Source organism: Scyliorhinus canicula, chromosome 11 (assembly GCF_902713615.1).
Source record: "Scyliorhinus canicula chromosome 11, sScyCan1.1, whole genome shotgun sequence".
In the NCBI taxonomy this organism is placed as follows: domain Eukaryota; kingdom Metazoa; phylum Chordata; class Chondrichthyes; order Carcharhiniformes; family Scyliorhinidae; genus Scyliorhinus; species Scyliorhinus canicula.
Window position 1 is genome coordinate 102,659,552 of NC_052156.1, and position 21,890 is coordinate 102,681,441.

Sequence of the window (21,890 nt, forward strand, 5' to 3'; positions counted from 1 at the left end):
AGGGGCTGTTTTGCTGATCTTTAAAAGGACATGCTGGCCCCGATGAAGGCATCAATTAACCAAATGATCGCAACTCAGGCAACACAAGGGAAAACTATTAAGGAGATGGAGAAAAAGCTATCCGACCATGAGGAGAGTTGGTTGTATTGGCCCTTAAAGTGGAGGCGCAGGATAACCTCCACAAGAAGTGGCAGGAGGACCGAGAAAACAGGTCCAGGAGACAGAACTTGAGAGTTGTGGGCCTCCCCGAAGGTGTGGAGGGGTGGGATGCGGGAGCCTTTGTGTCCAAGGTGGTGGAGACATAGAACATAGAACAGTACAGCACAGAACAGGCCCTTCGGCCCTCAATGTTGTGCCGAGCCATGATCACCCTACTCAAACCCACGTATCCACCCTATACCCGTAACCTAACAACCCCCCCCCCTCCCCTCCCCTCCCCTCCCCCTTAACCTTACTTTTTAGGACACTACGGGCAATTTAGCATGGCCAATCCACCTAACCTGCACATCTTTGGACTGTGGGAGGAAACCGGAGCACCCGGAGGAAACCCACGCACACAGGGGGAGGACGTGCAGACTCCACACAGACAGTGACCCAGCCGGGAATCGAACCTGGGACCCTGGAGCTGTGAAGCATTTATGCTAACCACCATGCTACCCTGCTGCCCCAACGCTGATAGGGACGGGGGTATTCCCTCAACCCCTAGAGCTGGACGGGGCACACAGAGCCCTCACAAGGAAGCCCAAGGCGAATGAACTGCTGAGGGCCATGGTGGTGAGACTTCATCGCTTCTCGGGCAAGGAACTTGCCTTGCGGTAGGCAAAAATAGAACGGAGCAGCAGGTGGGAGAACAGCGTGATACGCATCTACCAGGACCTGGGTGGGGAGCTTGCCAAGAGGCGTGCTGGATTCAACCGGGTGAAGGCGACCCTCTTCAGCAAGGGCGTGAAATTTGGGATGCTACATCCAGCGAGGCTATGGGTCACGTACAAGGAACAGCATCACTATTTTGAGACGCCGGACGAGGCGTGGTCATTCGTCAAACAAGAAAAGCTGGACTCGAATTAAAGGACAGTTAGCTTTGGTGGAATGCGGCGGTAGGGCTGAGTAACACGGTACTGTTTCTAATATAAGATTGTGTGCAATGTTGGGTGCGTGCAAGGGCTGTGGTGGTGGCTGGAGGGTGCAGTGTTTTCGACAAAGATGAGATACGGAGTGGGGAGGGGGCCCTGTACTTAGTGCGAATTTTCGGGAAGTTGGAGCCTTGGTTCAACCGGGTGTCTCCTCACAGGGCAATGTTTTTTTTAAATAAATTTAGATTACCCAATTATTTTTTCCAATTAAGGGGCAATTTAGCGTGGCCAATCCACCTACTCTGCACATTTTTGGGTTGTGGGGGTGAAACCCACGCAGACACGGGGAGAATGTGCAAACTCCACACGGACAGTGACCCAGAGCCGGGATTGAACCTAGGACGACGCTGTGCTAACCACTAGGCCACCGTGCTGCCCTCTCATGGGGCAATGTTAGTGTCTTCTGTTTATTTTTTGTTTCGTATTACTATTTACTCACTGGGGCTGGAGAGGTAGTTTAATTGGTTTATTCATGTGGGGAGAAGGGTGCGGACAATGAGGCGACAGTCTGATCGGCGGCAGGGGCAGGAGCTGCCAGGGTCAGCATGGGTCAGCTGGCTCTCGGGCGCGTAGTGGGGGGTGAGCAAGTGCCCAGCTGGTGCTTGGCGGGGGGTTTTGGGTCGTGGGGCTGTTGGGGGGGGAGGGGAGGAGGGATGCTGCTTTGCTGACAGAGGAGGTATCAATTTAGGGGTACCAATTGAGGGTCGGGGGTGGTGGCTCGCTGTGGGGGCGCTCAAGGAAGCGAAGGGCGCGGGCTCGAGGTTGGCCAAGAAGGGGCGATGGCTAGTCGGTGGGGGGGGTTACGTGGAATGTGAGGGGTTTGAATGGGCCGGTCAAAAGAGCGCGCGTATTTGCGCATCTAAAGGGGTTAAAGGCAGACTTTCCAATGCTTCAGGAGACACATTTAAAGCTCGCAGATCACACGAGATTGAGAACGGGATGGGTAGGCCAGGTGTTCCATTCAGGGCTGGATTCGAAGACCAGGGGTAGCAATTCTGACCCGTAAGGGTGTGGCATTCGAGACTGGGAGAATTGTGGCAGATAAGGGGGACAGGTATATCATGGCGAGTGGAAAGTGGGAGGGGGTCCAGGTGGTGTTTGTGAACGTCTACTCTCCGAATTGGGATGATGTGGAATTTATGAGACGCATGCTGGGCAAAATCCCGGACAGAGTCATACCACCTGATCATGGGGGGAGACTTTAACACAGTCATTGACCCCGAGCTGGACCAGTCAAAGTCCAGGACAGGGAAGCGACCAACAGTGGCTAAGGAAGTAGATAGGGCGTGGATCCCTGGAGGTTCACGCGGCCGAGAGCGAAGGAGTTCTCTTTTTTCTCCCACGTTCATAAGGTTTATTCCCGCATAGACGTCTTTGTCATAGAATTTACAGTGCAGAAGGAATAAACTCGGCCCATCGAGTCTGCACCGGCTCTTGGAAAGAGCACCCCACCTGAGGTCAACACCTCCACCCTATCCCCATAACTCAGTAACCCCACCCAACATTAAGGGCAATTTTGGACACTAAGGGCAATTTATCATGGCCAATCCGCCTAACCTGCACATCTTTGGACTGTGGGAGGAAACCGGAGCACCCGGAAGAAACCCACGCACACACGGGGAGGATGTGCAGACTCCGCACAGACATGTGACCCAAGTCAGAATTGAACCTGGGACCCTGGAGCTGTGAAGCAATTGTACTATCCACAATGCTACCGTGTTGTCTTGAGCACGGTGTTAATCCCAAAGGTGGCGGGGACAGAATACTCAGCAATCAGTCTCGGACCATGCCCCGCACTGGGTGGACCTGCGGATTAGTGAGGAGAGAGGGCAGCGCCCACTCTGGAGACTGGATGTGGGGCTGCTGGTGAATGAAGAGGTTTGCGGGCGGATTAGCAGGAACATCCAGGATTACCTGGAAACAAACGATACGGGTGAGGTAGCAGCGGCAACGGTCTGGGAGGCTCTGAAGGCAGTTGTCCGAGGGGAACTCATTTCAATTTAATCCCATAGGGAAGAGAGAGAAAGAGCGGAGAGGGAGAGACTGGTGGAGGAGATACTCCGAGTGGACAGGAGATACGCGGAGGCCCCCCGAGGCGGGGCTACTGAGGGAGCGGCGGAGTCTGCAGGCGGAGTTTGAACTGCTGACCACAGGGAAAGCGTTAGCACAGCTGAGGAAGGCAAGGGGGGCAGTCAATGAGTACGGGGAGAAAGCGAGTAGAATGTTGGCACACCAACTACAAAAGAGGCAGGCGGCCAGGGAAATCGGGGGAGTAAAGAATAAGGAGGGTAACACGGTCTTGGATCCGGGGGGGTGAACAGAGTCTTTAAGGAGTTCTACAGTAAACTATACGAGTCGGAGCCCCCGACGGAAGCGGAAGAGATGAGGCAATTTTTGGACCAGTTGAGGTTTCCAAAGGTGGAAGAGGACCTGGTGGAGGGGCTGGGGGCCCCGATTGAATTGGAGGAGATTGTCAAGGACATAGAGGGCATGCAATCGGGTAAAGCCCCGGGGCCGGACGGTTCCCAGGTAGAATTCTATAAGACATTTTTGGAAATATTGAGCCCACTCCTGATGAGGACCTTCAATGAGGCTAGAGAGAAAGGAACTCTCCCCCCAACAATGTCACAGGCTTTGATCTCACTCATTCTTAAACGATGGAAGGGCCCGGAACATTGCGGGTCATACAGGCCGATTTCGCTTTTAAACGTGGATGCCAAATTTCTAGCTAAGTTTCTGGCCACAAGAATTGAGGATTGCGTCCCAGGGGTGATAGAGGAAGACCAGACTGGGTCTGTTAAAGGCAGACAACTCAATACCAATGTCCGGAGACTTTTGAATATTATTATGATGCCCTCAGAGGGAGGGGAGGCGGAGGTGATAACAGCGATGGAAGCAGAGAAAGCCTTTGACCGGGTGGAGTGGGAGTACCTCTGGGAAACGCTGGGGAGGTTCGGGTTTGGTGAGGGCTTTATTGGCTGGGTGAAATTGCTGTACCAGGCGCCTGTAGCAAGTGTATGTACAAACCGGCTGAGGTTGGGGTACTTCGAGCTTCACCAGGGAACGAGGCAGGGGTGCCCCTTCTCCCTGTTACTATTTGCCCTAGCTATAGAACCACTAACTATGGCGCTGAGAGCCTTGAGGAACTAGCGGGGACTGGTTCGGGGGGTGGAGGAACATCGGGTCTCGCTATACGCAGATGATTTGCTCCTGTACATTTCGGACCCTGTGGAGGGGATGGGGGTGGTTCTGCGGATCCTGAGGGATTTTGGTAGTTTATATAGGTCATATGACCTTGGTCCAGAGACTGCATGGTGTGTCTGTACCACCACCTGCTGGTTGGAGGTCGCACATCATTCATCTATGATATAGCCCATAGGCATTTCACTACAATGGTGAGCCGCCTGCTTGAACCGCTGCAGTCTATGTGGTGTTGGTGTAGGTACACCCACAGTACTGTTAGGGAGGGAGTTCCACGATCTTGATCCAGCGACGGTGCAGAAGTAGTGATATATTTACAAGTTGGGATGGTGAGTGTCCTGGTGTGGAACTTGGAGGTTGTTGGGTTTGTCCCCTTACACCTAAACCCTTGTTCTTCTAGGTGGTAGAAACCTCAAGATTGGAAGAAGTCTTAATAAGTTGTGAGTTCAACTCTGCCATCACCGTACATTGGTAGAGGTTTATGCTACTGGATGGGATAACAATCAAGCAGACTGCTTTTTCCTGGATGGTGTCCAAGCTTCTACAATCTTGTTGGAGCTTCACTCATCTAGGCAAGTGGAGAGTACAGTAGGTGTCAGCATGTAAGTCGGCCTTTGAAGCCTCTGAAACTTGTTCCAAAATCAGAAGTCGACTGACACACTGGGTCGGTTTATACGCTGTGATCTATGGTAATCCATCTCATGGCATGAGTTCTCCTGCTCTGTTTGGCTCAATATCAAAGGCAGATTGTTCACTGCCATCAGAGAAATACAAGAGACCATTTTCCTTACGTCTGACTATCTTTTAGCTGACAGACATTTGGAACTTACCACCTATAATTGTTACCTTTAGGTAAAAGATTGTAAATATTAATTGCCTGACTTTCATTTTACTTTGAAATGTTCTGTTTTGCTGCTCTGTCCATTGAAGGGAAAAATAAGGCAATACCGAGTCCGTGTGATTCTTCTTGATTATATAGTGGGGGTTAAGGAACTGAGGAAAATCGAAAAGGATTGACTGGAAGGTGATTGGGACAGCGTGTGGACAGTCAGGTTTAGATTGTCCAGAGTAGGCCATAGGCCCCAGTGAATGGTATTGGAGAAGTTGGATGGGAAGTAATCAAAGCAGCCACTGGCCATGGGGGCAGGGTTGGGGTGAATGGTGCTGCAGATGGGGGAAACAAATTCCCTTGGATAGGGTAAGAGTTCAAAGCCCAAATGAGAGATCGAAGTGAAGCGAACATGGTCATGTAATGGCAATAATGACTAGCAATCCAAGAGTTTCTCCAGCAACTTCTCAAAGGCAGTGAGGGATGGTAATAAATGCTGACCCAGCCAGCGACACCCACAAATAAAACTTGATGAATATGAGTTCAGGTCCCACCATGATATTTTGAGAATTTGATTTCACTTCAATAAAACTCAAAGTAAAAAGCTGGTTTCAGTAAAAGTGACAATTGAGCTTTTGGATTGTTGGTGGAATATTAAAAACTGGAGTTGATTATTCAGCCCCTCCACCATTATGTTAAGTTAAAATTCTGACTTGTCAATCTGAGGTCGTGCTATAGTGTACTGGGAGCAGACTGCACCTCTAGGAGGGTCTCTGCCAGTCTTCAACTGTTTGCAAAGGGTCGTTGAGAGAATCAATGGGGGCGATTTTGTTCCCGCGTTCGCCATGAGCTTAAAATGTGGCAAGAATTGGAAAACGTGTTCTCGCCGGTGAGATCTAATTTTCCGATTTTCCCAACACTTCGCCGGTGATGTCATGAGGGGCATGAACCTAATTTTAATATAATTAGCATGCTTCTCTGGCATATGGTCTCCCCACATTTAGATTTCCCCCCTCACCAATGTGAGGTTTACAACAGTTATTGAAATCATGAAGTAGGGCAGCAGGGTGGCGCAGTGGTTAGCAGTGCTGCCTCACGGCGCCGAGGACCCGGGTTCGATCCTGGCCCCGGGTCACTGGCCGTGTGGAGTTTACACATTCTCCCCATGTCTGCGTGGGTCTCACCCCCACAACCCAAAGGTGTGAAGGGTAGGTGAATTGGTCACGAAATTGCCTCTTAATTGGGGAAAAGAAAATAATTGGACTCTTTAAATCTAATTTTAAAAAAAATAGATAAATAAATAGTGAAGCAGATGCGGGGAAGCGCTGGGGCTACGAAGGTAAGTATAGCCCCAGGGTAGGGGGTAGAAGGACATGCTTGGCAGTGCCAGCCCCCTAGCATATCCGTGCAAAGGGAGCACTACCAAGGGGGCCCCTCTGAGGAGCTCCATTGGGGGAGAGTTTCCCTTAGATCTGAGGGGGAGCGTTGCCCTTGTGCATGCGTGGGGAATGAGGGGGATACCCCTTTTCCATGGTGGCGGGGGAGGGCGGGGTTGACCCAGTGCTTGCGTGGGGGGTGTGGGGCTGTGGATTACCCATTTCCATGGTGGTGTGGGGGGGGTGTTGACCCAGTTGCAGAGGATGGTGAGGGTATCCTTGATACAAGTCAGGGGTGGGTTCCCCATAACTGTCAGGGGGGGGTTGTATTTTTAGCGCAGAATGGGGTACCCTTTAAGAATGGCACCCGACCTCTGTGGAGCCAGCTCTATCAGGCCCCGCCCCATCAGCGTGATGGCCTCAGAGACGCCTGCAGCATTTGTTTACCCTCAGGTGCTGTAGTATCTACTGTCAGTCCTCCTGGTCACACTGCCTGAGTTGACGGCCGCCACCAATTCACGCCACGCAGCACCGGTTGCTGTCTGGCTCACCCTCCGGAGCCTCCCTAGGTCTACATCCATGAATTGTGGGGCCGGACATTTTGGTGCCATGGCTGCGAGATGAGTGGGATAGGCTGAGCAAGTGCTGTTTAGGGACTGCTCCACCTTGTCAGTGGGGGGGGGGGGGGGGAGCTGGCAAGTGCAATCCCAGCGAATCGGCTGGCAAGCCTTCATTTGTGGCGTGAATCCCGTGAGGGCTCGTTAAGTGGACCAATTAACGTTGAATAGCGTTCTCAGTCTCGCCCGGCTGAGCGCCGGGAAGCTCGCGGCAAGTCCTGCTCGCTGCCATACTTAGAAATCTTTCCGGAGAATCATGCCCACAATGTTTTGGCCTCAACTAATTACTGTGGTCAACTAATACACTCGGGGTGAAAACTTACCACTTCAACTCAGTGCTGAATAGGTTACCCTTTATCCTCAGACAGTGACTCCTGCTTCGGGACACCCCCATCATCGGGAACATCCTCCCTGCATTTACCCTGTCTAATCCTGCTAGAATTGTATACATTTAGAACATAGAACATAGAACAGTACAGCACAGAACAGGCCCTTCGGCCCTCGATGTTGTGCCGAGCCATGATCACCCTACTCAAACCCACGTATCCACCCTATACCCGTAACCTAACAACCCCCCCCCCCCCCCCCAACCTTACTTTTTAGGACACTACGGGCAATTTAGCATGGCCAATCCACCTAACCCGCACATCTTTGGACTGTGGGAGGAAACCGGAGCACCCGGAGGAAACCCACGCACACAGGGGGAGGACGTGCAGACTCCACACAGACAGTGACCCAGCCGGGAATCGAACCTGGGACCCTGGAGCTGTGAAGCATTTATGCTAACCACCATGCTACCGTGCTGCCCCATTTCAATGAGATACCCTCATGCTTCTGAACCCCAGCGAATATAATCCTAACAGACTCAATGGACATGATTCTGCCAAAAGGGAACACAGTCCCCATGTGAGCGCGTTTAGCTGCGTGTTTCCCAGCACTCACACTGCAGAGAAACACACGGATAGTGAACGCTACACACATTGAATAAGGGGCATGAACAAGGAATGCGTGGCCGAGGCTGCACATAGTCACGTTTTGGACACTGGGGAGCCTCGCTCGCCGGAACCCCTCAATGCGGCCAGAGATCTGGGTGTCATTTTTAAATGGCATACCAATCTCTGAGACCCCTAAGTGACCCCCCGACCTCCCCGCCAGCTCAAACGCACTATAGTAGTGTCCCTGACCCTGTCCACACCCCACAATACCTGGGCACATGCAAAAAATGCCAGCCTGGCACCTTGGCAGTGCTCCTGCCAGCTGGCTGTGCCACCTGGGTACCTTGGCAGTGCCAGGCTGGCACCCAGGTGGCACATCCAGGGTGCCAACCAGACACTGGCAGGGTGCTCAGGTGGGACCAGCAGCACCAGGGCACCACCATGCCAAAAGAGCATGCAGCTGGGGGTCTCCAAGAGTGCCATACCATCTGGTTCCCGTTTGTGGGGACCAGTGCTGAACGGCACTCACCGGAGGTCTCCAAGGTGAAGGAGATGAATCCCAAAGCCTCCGGTACCTCGGGAATCTGCACATTACAGTTAAATCTCACGAGGCATGGTGAGCCAGGTAGATCCCGGGAGCGGGGTTGCCTGGTTTTCAACGGCCATGCTGCACCGCGGCAAGCTGCTTTACGGGCGCAGCCTGGACATTGGATCACGCCCAATCTCTCCTCATAAGTCAATCCCACCATCCCTGGAATCAGTTTGGTAAACCTTCGCTGCACTCCCCCTATAGCAAGAACATCCTTCCTCAGCCGGGGATCAGTAACCAGTTTTCACAGCAGAATCAACACTTGGAGAGAAAAATGGTAACATTTTGCCCAATGGCTGGAAAAAGAGACGTTGGTTTCATTCAATGGCTCCTTCAAATTCTAATTCAGACATTCTGTTCAAATCCCTTCAAGGCCTTGTCCCTCCCTATCTCTGCAACTTCCTCCAATCCTACAACCCTCTAAGATCTCTCCTCTCTAAGTTTGGCCTCTTGAGCATTCCTTGTTTCATTTGCTCCCCCATTGGTGACCGTGCCTTCAGCTTCTGGGTCCTGTAACTCTGAAATTCCCTCCTCTCCTCCTCTGAACTAACTTCTGGTCTCCTGTTCCAATATCTCCTCCCGTGGCTCAGTGTCAAATTGTGCTTGACTGCACACAGGGAAGTGCCTTGGCACATTTTCCAAGTGAAAGATGCTTTATAAATGCAAGTTGTACTCAATGTTTGGGGAATGTAGAGTTCACCTGGTTGTGGACTGTTTGCAATGTTTCATAGGTTATCATAGAATTTACAGTGCAGAAGGAGACCATTCGGCCCATCGAGTCTGCACCGGCTCTTGGAAAGAGCACCCTACCCAAGGTCAACACCTCCACCCTATTCCCATAACCCAGTAACCCCACCTAACACTAAGGGCAATTTTGGACACTAAGGGCAATTTATCATGGCCAATCCACCTAACCTGCACATCTTTGTGACTGTGGGAGGAAACCGGAGCACCCGGAGGAAACCCACGCACACACGGGGAGGATGTGCAGACTCCGCACAGACAGTGACCCAAGCCGGAATCGAACCTGGGACCCTGGAGCTATGAAGCAATTGTGCTATCCACAATGCTACCGTGCTGCCCATAAGTTTCGGCTTCATTCAAACCTGATCACCCAGTAATCTTGACTTTAGACAGGCTGGGGTGCGTTTGGAATTTGTTTTGTAAAAAAAGTTGATTTCAGTCCCCATTGTCTGAATTTTTACCTTTTGCTTCTTCTCTTGAAACAGGTTATATTCCGCGTTCTCTCCCCGCCACTTTCTGTGGGAGATCCATACAGCATTCAAGCTCAGGAGCTGTTGAAAGTCACCAATATCCGTGTGCGCCTACTTAAACGTCAGCCGTGCCCCTGTCTGGCCCGGGCAGCCGGCCTCAAACCCCAACGGTTTGCACACTACGGAATCTACGACTTCATCGCGATGGGGAGTTGCTTCTGTAATGGCCACGCTGAGCAGTGTGAGCCAGCCGATGGTTTCAGAGCGGTGAAGGGCAACTTCCGCACCGTGGTACGTATGCTCACCATTACTCTGCAATGTGTCAGCACGAACAGAGAGGGCAGAAAGGGCGAGAGGTGTTGGCACGTACGCAGTGAACTCCACTTCTGTCCCATCCACAGAATAAACCCCTTTAATCATCATGCTGCTGCAGGTATAGCTCACTGGGCTAAATCGCTGGCTTTTAAAGCAGACCAAGCAGGCCAGCAGCACGGTTCGATTCCCGTACCAGCCTCCCCGGCGGAATGTGGTGACTAGGGGCTTTTCCCAGTAACTTCATTGAAGCCTACACGTGACAATAAGCGATTTTCATTTTCATTTCATTTCACATTCACAGGGCGGCACGATGGCACAGTGGTTCGCACTGCTGCCTCATAACGCCAGGGACCCGGGTTCATTTCCAGCCTTGGCTGACTGCCTGTGTGGACTTTGCACTATGCCTGCGTGGGTTTGGACTGTGGGAGGAAACCGGAGCACCCGGAGGAAACCCCCGCAGACACGGGGAGAACGTGCAGACTCCACACAGATAGTCACCCAAGGCTGGAATTGAACCTGAGTCCCTGGCGTTGTGAGGCAGCAGTGCTAACCACTGTGCAACTGAGATGAGGAGAAACCTTTCTAGCAGAAGGACGTGAGTCTTTGGATCTCTCCAGGGAGAGTTGGGGCCAAGGTCATTGAATATTTTTAAGACAGAGGAAGATAGATTCTTGACTAATGAGTGAGTCAAAGGTTATTGGGACGAGGTGGGAATGTGGAGTTAAGTCTGCAATCGGATCAGCCATAATCTTACTGAATGGCAGAGCAGGCCCGAGGGGCCGAGTGGCCTACTCCTGCCACTAATGCAGATGTTCATATGTATTCTGCGTCTCACACTTCTAAAAATCTGAATCAGGTCATCCCCTCAGATTTCTCTATTCTAGATCAAAGCAACCCAGTCTGGCCAGCCTTTCCCCATGACTGTGACCTCTCAGTTGTTGCATTATTGGCAGTGGGATCAACCATTTTACATGCAGCAAAGCCCTCACAGACAGGGGAATGAATGAGCTGCTAATCAGTCTGGTGATGTTTGGTGAGGGAAGAATGTTGAATCCTATTCCATTCACCTACACGTGGCCCAGCCTTGTTAAATAGCCCTCCCTCTGCACAGCACTGGCAATGTCAGCATGGATTAGAGTAAGAATTATTCTCATACATACTAACACGGTAATCGGGCCCCACTGTATGTACTTGTGATCACCCATACTGAGCAAAGCCAGGCCTATTTCATTGCAATTTTATTCCCTGAAGAGCTTCAGTAAAAAATAATCTACAGCTTGCAGAAAATATTAAATCAAATCTCACATTTTAGTAATTGGTTCATTTTATCAATTGAAACTTTTCTGATAAAATCCTGTTGCACCCCCACCCCACCTCAGTGCCACACAAACCCCACAACAACACTACCCCACTCATCTCTGCCGAGACCACACTTGAGTCACTTCCTGCTGGCAAGGCCCCCCCCTCCCCCCACATTTTAGGACCCCCTCCCCCCCTAACCTCAGGGAGGCCAACGGGAACATCCCCTCATCCCCCTCCAACAGGTAAAGCCCCCTTGGCCTGATCATTCGCAGTGCCAACCCGGCACCCTGGCCCTGCCAGAGTTGAACCCTGACTGTGCCACACTGGCACTGCCATGGTGTCAAGCTGACAATGCCCAGGTGCCAGAGAGAGAGCCAGAGAGAGAGCCCTGTCCCCAACCACCCGGGGGTCTCTAATGACCTGGGAGGTGCCCCAAGGTGCCATTACCACTGGACATGTTTGTGAAAAACAGTACTATACAGCACCCTGGCAAGCTCTCTCAGGCACGGCCGTTAGGTCCCAGGCGAATCCCACGTATGCATATTTTAATGAACCTAATGGCTCATTTCAATGTGTAGATCTGGGTCATGTCCAGTAAGGGAGTGATCCAGACCGTGTGATCCAGACCGCAAAGTCTCATGAAAATCTATGAGGTGTCGTGAAACGTTTCAAGCGTTGCAAAACCAGGCAAGTGGATAGCATTCCATCACATTTCTAACTTGTGCCTTGTTGATGGTGGACAGGCTTTGGGGAGTCAGGAAGTGAGTTATTCACTCCAGGCTTCCTAGCCTTTGACCTTGCTCTGGTAGCCACAGTATTTATATGGCTAGTCCAGTTCAGTTTATGTTCAATAGTTCCCCCCCAGGATGTTGATAGTGGGGGATTCAGTGATGGTAATGGAATGTCAAAGGATGATGGTTAGATGGTCATTACCTGCGTGTGACACAGATGTTACTTGCCACTTGTCAGCCCAAGCCAGAATGTTTCCTGGGTCTTTTCCTTGTTCCTACCAGAGTTTCAGATGAGTTTACCATTTGTGGAACTTACTCTGCCAATCTGACCAGTTGTGCCATCATTTATTTTGCCCTTTCCGTGAGGGCGTGCTGATGAGCGAGCTGAGGTTGTTGGGATGTCGGTCGTGTGTCATAACCACAGAGAATGTGACTGAACCCTTCATTGGCTGTCACATGCTTTGGGGCACCTGAGATCCAACCAATGATGTAGCTTTATAGTAGGAAACATAACACCCAATGTATGTCCAGCAAGATCCCACAAATAGAACAATAGAATAGTTTTATATCATCATAGAACATACAGTGCCGAAGGAGGCCATTTGGTCCATCGAGTCTGCACCGATCCACTTAAGCTCTCATTTCCACCCTATCCCCGTAACCCAATAACCCCTCCTAACCTTTTGGACACTAAGGGCAATTTAGCATGGCCAATCCACCTAACCTGCACGTCTTTGGACTGTGGGAGGAAACTGGAGCACCCGGAGGAAATCCACGTAGACACGGGGAGAACGTGCAGACTCCGCACAGACAGTGACCCAGCGGGGAATTGAACCTGGGACCCTGGGGCTGTGAAGCCACTGTGCTAGTCACTTGTGCTACCGTGCTGCCCATAGCAGGTAATGATGAGTAGACAATCTGTTTTTAGTGACAGTAGCTGAGGGATTAATACCAGCCAGGACTCTGGGGAGAACCCTCCGCTCAGCCCATCTTTGAATAACACGGCAGGTCTCTGTAGAAATGGGTCTATTGTGGCCATTGAATGGTGCTTATGGTAATACGGGACAGCTGGAAGCATATATTATCCCCTTTAATAACATTTCAAATAAGGTGAATACACTTTCCCTGTAAACTGTTAAAACAGTTAATCCTCTTATAGGGATTAACCTCACTTCTCCAATATGTAAGAGATCATATTTGTAACAAGGGCTGTTTAAATGTTGCTCAAAAGTGGCTGGGAGCTGTTTAGAGTAAATACAATGATATCTTGGAGGTGCAGAGGAAAAGGAACAATGACAGCACAGAACGGTGAAATTAACTCTTTATCACCAGTGGTTGACCTGAGCTGAAATTGAAAGGGTGTGTTTTAGCTGGGGAGTGTACTGCTGGAGAGTGCTCCTCTGCAGCCAGTGCAATGGTCCATGAAAGTGGTGAGTAAGCTACTGCCCCCCATCATGAGGGAGGGGCTTGGTGAACTCTCCTCTTCACTCTGCCTGGCCCCTGATTCATGCCGTGCCGATAAGATGCACTTGTGTGCAGAAGGGAAATCACTTTGGATTGCAAACACAGCCACGCCCCCCCCCCCCTCCCCCCGTCCTTCCCCCATAACTGTCGATTGCTTAGCAACATCGGTAGTGGTCTGGGAGCAGATCACAAGGAAAGGTCTTTCATCGCTCATGAATGAATGAACAATTGTGTCTGGGAATATTGGCAGCGGGAATGTTGGGAATGACTTTCGTTCTGGAGAAGTACGGAGGATGTAACTGGTACACTGAGCCAGCCTATTAGTCAGTGAATGTGAGGTTGTGACCCCATTGAGAGGCAGGACAGAATAAAGGGATTAAACTAAGGGGGGTTCAGAATACCAACAATCCACTCCCTGTATCAATTGCCTGCTCCTTTCCCTGAGGGTTAGCGCTGCAACCTGGGGATCTTTAACCACTGATATCGTTCCCAGCACAGAGGATCTTTGGACTGGAGTCATACTGATGGCAGTGTGAAATATAGTCTTGCAAGTGGATATCAACTCCAGTTTAATGAAGGAACCCGTCACACTCACTCTGTCGAGGGATGTCACTCAAAAAAAATCACAAGACATGATCACTTAGTGGGGGCGGAGCAACTATTGATACAACACTTGAGATTGAGGGGGTGGTCCACGGCTCATGTCACCTTCCATATTGGGAACAGTACCTGCAACAAACATTTACCCGGGGCCCTGCTGAAGCAGACTCCAGACGGAATCGCATCCATTATCGAATCACAGCCTTCAAATGGGAAATGGGTGGGAAGGGAATGGGAAAGAGAATAACTCCATTGAAATTACTGCCCTACTCCATATCTGGCATGCAGCAGTGCCAGACCTATCCCATGATTTTTTTTCTTCCATTTATTTACAGGATGTGGGTATCACTGGCTAGGCCAGCATTTATTGCCCACCCCTAATTGCCCTCGAGAAGGTGATATTGAATCGCCTTCTTGAACCCCTGCAGTCCCTCTAATGTAGGTACACCCACAGTGCTGTCAGGGTGGGAGTTCCAGGATTTTGACCCAGCAACAGTGAAGGAACGGTGATATATTTCCAAGTCAGGATGGTGAGTGGCTTGGAGGGGAACTTCCAAATGGTTGTGTTCCCAGGTATCCCATATACCAGGGTCAAGCCAGTACCCATTTGGGAGGTTAGTGGTTTCATAGAAACATAGAAAATAGGAGCAGGATTAAGCCATTTGGTCCCTTGAGCCTGTGTCACGGTTCAATATGGCCTTGGCTTATTCTCTATCGCAACACCGTAATCCTTCTCTCTCCCCATACCCCTTGATGCCTTTAGAGTCTAGAAACCTATCTATTTCCTTCTTAAATATATTCAGTGATTTGATCATCAATTAATCCCTCCTCATTACACAATACCAAATCCAGAGTAACCTGCTCCCTGGTTGGTTCCACAATATATTCCAAGAAACAATCTCTAATAAATTCAATTAATTCTCCCTTGAGGCTACCCTTTGATCATTCCAGTCTATGTGTATGATTATTGCCACCAGACCAGGAGGGAATCGCTGGGCATGATCCAGATAAACATATTTAAATGATTCATTTGGCTTTTTAAAATGTGCACAACCTGTTTGAGGTTGCATTCCCCCACCTAAAAATTGGTCCCCCAATACAAAACATTGGTCCAGAGTAGGTGTTAGTAGCAGATTAAAGGTCTTTCATCAGAACAAGATACAGGCTGGCACTTGGGGAAATAATTCAAAATGGAGGACTAATGTAGTCTGGGAATGGACCTGCAGCCAGCATCACAGTGGGGCAGCCAGGGAACAGTGTCCTCCAGTCAGCATCACAGTGAGGCAGCCTGGGAACGGTGTCCTGCAGTCAGTGTCAGTGAAGCAGCCTGGGAACGGTGTCCTGCAGTCAGCATCACAGTGAAGCAGCCTGGGAATGGTGTCCTGCAGTCAGCATCACAGTGAGGCAGCCTGGGAATGGTGTCCTGCAGTCAGCATCACAGTGAGGCAGCCTGGGAATGGTGTCCTGCAGTCAGCATCACAGTGAGGCAGCCTGGGAATGGTGTCCTGCAGTCAGCATCACAGTGAAGCAGCCTGGGAATGGTGTCCTGCAGTCAGCATCACAGTGAGGCAGCCAGGGAACAGTATCCTCCAGTCAGCATCACAGTGAAGCAGCCTGGGAATGGTGTCCTGCAGTCAGCATCACAGTGAAGCAGCCTGGGAATGGTGTCCTGCAGTCAGCATCAGTGAGGCAGCCTGGGAATGGTGTCCTGCAGTCAGCATCAGTGAGGCAGCCTGGGAATGGTGTCCTGCAGTCAGCATCACAGTGAGGCAGCCTGGGAATGGTGTCCTGCAGTCAGCATCACAGTGAGGCAGCCTGGGAACAGTGTCCTCCAGTCAGCATCACAGTGAGGCAGCCTGGGAATGGTGTCCTCCAGCCAGCATCACAGTGAAGCAGCCTGGGAACGGTGTCCTGCAGTCAGCATCACAGTGAAGCAGTCTGGGAATGGTGTCCTGGTTCAGTTCTAATTGAAAAATTCAACTGAGAAGCACCAGGGATAAATAAAAATCAGAGCCAGCGTAATAAAGAAAAGTAATAAGTAATTATAATAAATAATGCAAGGATAAGTAGGTCGAAGTAGCATTACACAAGGAGGCTAAGTAAAGGTGAGAGGAGTATCTTTTAAAACTAGTAATTTGAAAAGTTACCAAGTAAGACAAAGTAGGTTTAAGACACAGCAGGTGAGGTCAGCTGAGTGGAATGTGTGATCTGTAATAAATGGGATGTCATGGACTGTACGAACATCCTAAATGACCGCATGTGCTGGAGGTGGAACCAACTGCAGAAACTTGAGCCTCGGGTGTCAAGCTTAAGCAGCGGCTGGAGACACTGGTGCATCTGCGAGGCTGAGAGTTGCGTGGCTAGCATGTTTAGCGAGGTGGTTACACCATAGCTCAAGGGACTGGACGAAAGAAGGGTGACCACCAGACAGAAGAAGAAAAACATGGAGGCAATGCAGAAATCCCCTGGGGTCCCACCCAGAAACAGTTTTCCATTTGGAAGCTGATGAAAGCTTTGGCTCCTCGAGGGAGTGCAGTCAGAACCAGGCTCCTGGCTCCACAAGCGACCTGACTGTACAGGAGGGGAGGAAGGAAGGAAGGAGGAGTGATAGGGGATTCATTAGTTTGGGGAACAGATATGCCCTTCAGTAGCCACAGACATGCCTCCAGGATGGTGTTTTGCCTTCCTGGGGCCAGGTTCAGGGATGTCACTAAAAGACAGCAAGGTATCCTAAAGGGCGAGGGTGAAAAGTCAGAGGTCATGGTGCACATTGGTACCAACAGTATAGGTAGAATAAGGGATGAGGTCTTGCATCAAGAATTTTCTGGAAGCTAGGCAGAAGATTAAAAAACAGGACCTCAAAGTTGTAACCTCTGGATTACCTCTGGGCAGCATGGTAGCATTGTCGATAGCACAAGCTTCACAGCTTCAGGGTCTCAGGTTCGATTCCCGGCTTGGGTCACTGTCTGTGTGGAGTCTGCACATCCTCCCCGTGTGTGCGTGGGTTTCCTCCGGGTGCTCAGGTTTCCTCCCACAGTCGAAAGATGTGCAGGTTAGGTGGATTGGCCATGATAAATTGCCCTTAGTGTCCAAAATTGCCCTTAGTTGTTGGGTGGGGTTATTGGGGTATGGGGATAGGGTGGAGGTGTTGACCTTGGGTAGGGTGCTCTTTCCAAGAGCCGGTGCAGACTCGATGGACTGAATGGCCTCCTTCGGCACTGTAAATTCTATGATACTTCCAGTGCCACATGCTAGTGAGTACAGCAATAGGAGAATAGGGCAGGTGAATGATTGGGGTTTGTGCTGGAGGGAGGGTTTTAGATTCCTGGATCACTGGGACCGTTTCCGAGGAAGGTGGGACATGTACAAGCAGGACGGTCTGCACCTCAACCAGAATGGGACTGACATCCTTGTGGATGGGTTTTGCTAGTGCTGTTGGGAGGAGTTTAAACTAGTTCGGTAGGGGGAGGGGCCACAGAATGTGAGTACAATAGGGTCATCGCATACTATATGCAGGTAGCATGGTGGTTAGCATAAATGCTTCACAGCTCCAGGGTCCCAGGTTCGATTCCCGGCTGGGTCACTGTCTGTGTGGAGTCTGCACGTCCTCCCCGTGTGTGCGTGGGTTTCCTCCGGGTGCTCCGGTTTCCTCCCACAGTCCAAAGATGTGCGGGTTAGGTGGATTGGCCATGCTAAATTGCCCGTAGTGTCCTAATAAAAATAAGGTTAAAGGGGGGTTGTTGGGTTACGGGTACAGGGTGGATATGTGGGTTTGAGTAGGGTGATCATGGCTCGGCACAACATTGAGGGCCGAAGGGCCTGTTCTGTGCTGTACCGTTCTATGTTCTATAGGTCTTTGTGGGTACTGATAACAGGAGGTTTTGTGATGCTAGAGTCACCTAAAATGTGAAAAATGTCCTTTCAAGCCTCTGAAGTCACGTACCTAGGATTTTGCATTGATGCAACAAGGTTGCAGCCTTTGGAAGGAAAGGGCGAGGCCGTACGAGATGTCCTACACCGGAAAATATCAGCGAGCTTAAGACTTTTCTTAGTATGTGTGGTGAATGTGATTCACACTATATATAGTTACCAATATCACTCCATGTATATATGTTCGTTATCTACCCGTTGTAAGATCAATGCTATATATAGTTGCCAATATAACTCCGTGTATATATGTTCACTATCCAACATTGTAAGTGCAGTTGTACTATCCGACCACCAGGGGGAGTCGCTATGGGAGTGCGCGAGAGTTTATACTGGGCTCCTCCCTTGGCTCTGCCCAGGACTCCTCCCCCTGGGACCGATGTATAAAGATCAGTGCCTTAGAGCCAGCCTGCCAGTTCATCTGAAGTTCAACGACGAATAGGGCAGCACGGTAGCATGGTGGTTAGCATAAATGCTTCACAGCTCCAGGGTCCCAGGTTCGGTTCCCGGCTGGGTCACTGTCTGTGCGGAGTCTGCACGTCCTCCCCGTGAGTGCGTGGGTTTCCTCCGGGTGCTCCGGTTTCCTCCCACAGTCCAAAGATGTGCGGGTTAGGTGGATTGGCCATGCTAAATTGCCCGTAGTGTCCTAAAAAGTAAGGTTAAGGGGGGGTTGTTGGGTTACGGGTATAGGGTGGATACGTGGGTTTGAGTAGGGTGATCATTGCTCGGCACGGCATCGAGGGCCGAGGGGCCTGTTCTGTGCTGTACTGTTCTATGTTCTAGGCTGGCTCTGTTGTAAGTGTATTAAAGCCTCTGTTCAGATCCAACTACACGTGTTCGCTGAATTGATGGTTCCATCAGTATGATCAATTACTATGGAAGGTTTATTCAGCCACAAACCTGGCTCCATTAGACCAGCTATTAAGGAAGAATCAGTGGTGGTAATGGATGGAGCCTCAAAAAGAAGCTTCTGAGTTGTGAAGTCTTCATTGCAGTCTTCAAACCTCTTGGTGCATTTTGATCTGGAAAATCAATCATACTGACCTGTGACCCTTCCCCTTATGGTATAGAGGAAGTTTTATCCCACAAAATGGGAGATGGTTCAGAATTCCCTCTCGTCTTTACCTCAAGATCCCTTTCTGAAGCAGAACAAAACGCTGCACAGATTGAGAAGGAGGGCTTGGAGGTTATATTCGGTGTGAAGAAATTCCACCAGTATGTTTACGGCCAGCGGTGCGATATAATGATTGACCACAAGCCGTTGCTGGCCCTATTAAGGAAAGATAGGCCTCTACCGCATATCTCTCAGCGAGGGGGCAGCGTTGGGCCCTGCTGTTGGCCACTTGCATGTTTTTCATCACCGCCCTGGGATGCAAACAGCTCATGTTGATGCATTAAGTCGCCTGCTCCTACCCAAGATCATTCTGGTCCCCCAGGAGATAATTCTAGCCCAGAACTTACAAGACACCCTGCCAGTGTCCATGGGGCACATCCACAGCTGGACCCAGGGAGACCCTATTCTTTTAAAGGTCAAACAAATGATACAGACTGGCTGGTGTTATGAGAAGTCTGAACAGCTGTTCAAGACGAGTTGACATGTGAAGACGGCATGATTCTCTGGGGATCACAGATGGTCATCCCGCCTCAGGCTAGGTGGCCCCTACTTCAAGAGTTACACAGTGCCCACTCAGGGCAGACAAAGATGAAGATGTTGGTGCGCAGTTATGTCTGATAGCCAGGAATAGATAAAACCATTGAAGAGCCAGTATAATACTGCCATCCTTGGCAAATGCAGCAATCTTTGCCATCTTCCACCACAGTCCACCCTTGGGAATGGCCAGGACGCCCATGGACCAGGGTCCACGTGGATTATGTGGGCCCGTTCCTGGGCAAGATGTTTTTGGTGCTGGTAGATGCTCACTCAAAGTGGCAATTGGTTCAAGGGAGGGAGACCAAAACCTTGGCGGCCACGGTAAAGGCCTTGAGCTGTGTGTTTGCCATTCATGGGCTTCCCCAGGCAATCATTTCAGACAATGGCACTACCTTCACCGGCAGTGATTTCCAGCATTTCGTGAGAGCGAATGGCATACATCGCACAAAGATAGGACCCATAACCCATAGGGCTGAGGTTGAGAACCCGATTAGAGCTTTTGTGTTTACAAAGGAGGCGGGGAGGGTGGAGGCATGTCAGGCCTCCCAGAAGAGTCAGCAGTCGGATCAGAGGCGACAGGTCATTCTGGGTGAGAGACCCGGTTTTGGTCTGTAATTTTGCAGCAGGTTTGCTGTGGTTAGGACGAGTTGTGGTTTGGTCGTGGCCGTATCTCATGTGGCCAATGTTAACGGGAAGACAGTTAAGAAGCATGTTGACCACCTGAGGAGTCGCGGGGTCGTAACCCCACCGTGGAGGTGATGAGTCTGGCAAGCACTATGAATACTCCCTGTAACTCGGTACAGCCAAGGGGAGTTCGGGATTCCTGTTTCAGTTCTGTCTGTCGAAGCCAGTAAGGCTAGTTCACCCGTTGTTGAAGTGGTCCTGCCCGAGGTGGCATTGATTGTGGACCACCCGATTGCCCAAAGGAGAGCCGAACCTGTGGCTGGATTTCAGAGGCCGGGAGGACCCATAACCCATAGTTATGGGAAAGGGTTGGGGGGTATTTATGCGGTAGGGGGTTGTAATAGCCCAACCAGGTGCCAAGGGATCTGCAATCTCAGAGTCTCTGTGCCCCCACATCAGTATGATCTCCTTAGATGAGGGGGCAGAGCCACCCCCTTAAGCCAGAGGCCTCTGGGACATAAATACCACCACCCATGTGGGCCGGGCGCAGGAGTAGGATGTGTAATATAATAGGTCTAATAAATTGGGGTTTTCTTACAGTCATCGCTTCCGAGGGGTCACTTGCCTGAGACTTTACAGGGTCCCTTTAAGGGGTGGGCTCCACCAGCCACATAACCAGCTCAGGGCCAATCATGTAGGAGCGTGCGAACCCCAGCCAATGGGGTGTTTGTGCATCAGAGACTTGAACATAACAGTCCAGGCCAATATTCCAATGCCCTAGTGAGAAAGTGCTGCATTGTCAGAGGTGTTGTCTCTCTGTTGATGTTGAGGCTTTGCCTGCCCATGAATGTGACTGTGAAGAAGAGCAGGGAGTTATTTCCAATGTCTGGGACAATATTTAAGCCTCAATCAGGAGAGTCAGTGACGTGGAAATGTCGTTGAACTAGTGATCCAGAGGCCCAGGCTAATGGTCTGGGACACATGTTCACTATTTAAATTCCATTGGTTAAATCTGGAATTGAAAGTGAGTCTCAGTAATGGTGACCATGACAATTATCATCGATTGACGTTAAGAAAAAACCCATCTGGTTCATTAATGTTCTTTAAGAAAGGAAATTTGTCATCCTTACCTGGTCAGGACTATGTGTGACTCCAGATCCACGGCAATGTGGTTGACTCAACTGCCCTCTGAAATGAGCAAGCCACACAGTTCAAGGTTAATTGGTGATGGGCAACCTTTCTTATGAAAGAACTTTTAAAAAAATTATAGTAACTGATTGAGTGGTATTTAATGAGGGTGGCAGAGTGTCTGACGCCAACCATCCGAACTGGCTGAAGCCTCTCTGACCTGATCTCCGGGAGCTCCAAGGGAATTAAGTCCC

At 50.4% G+C, this 21,890-nt stretch overlaps 1 protein-coding gene across 1 annotated transcript in view; it reads left to right on the forward strand.

Moving 5' to 3' along the window:
- ntn4 (netrin 4) overlaps window positions 1-21,890 on the forward strand; it is a 163,367-nt gene that overhangs the window by 105,819 nt on the left and 35,658 nt on the right. The window contains exon 3 of the mRNA XM_038812203.1: window positions 9,910-10,185. Within this exon, the coding sequence (XP_038668131.1) occupies window positions 9,910-10,185 (276 nt within the window). The remainder of the gene's footprint in view (window positions 1-9,909; window positions 10,186-21,890) is intronic.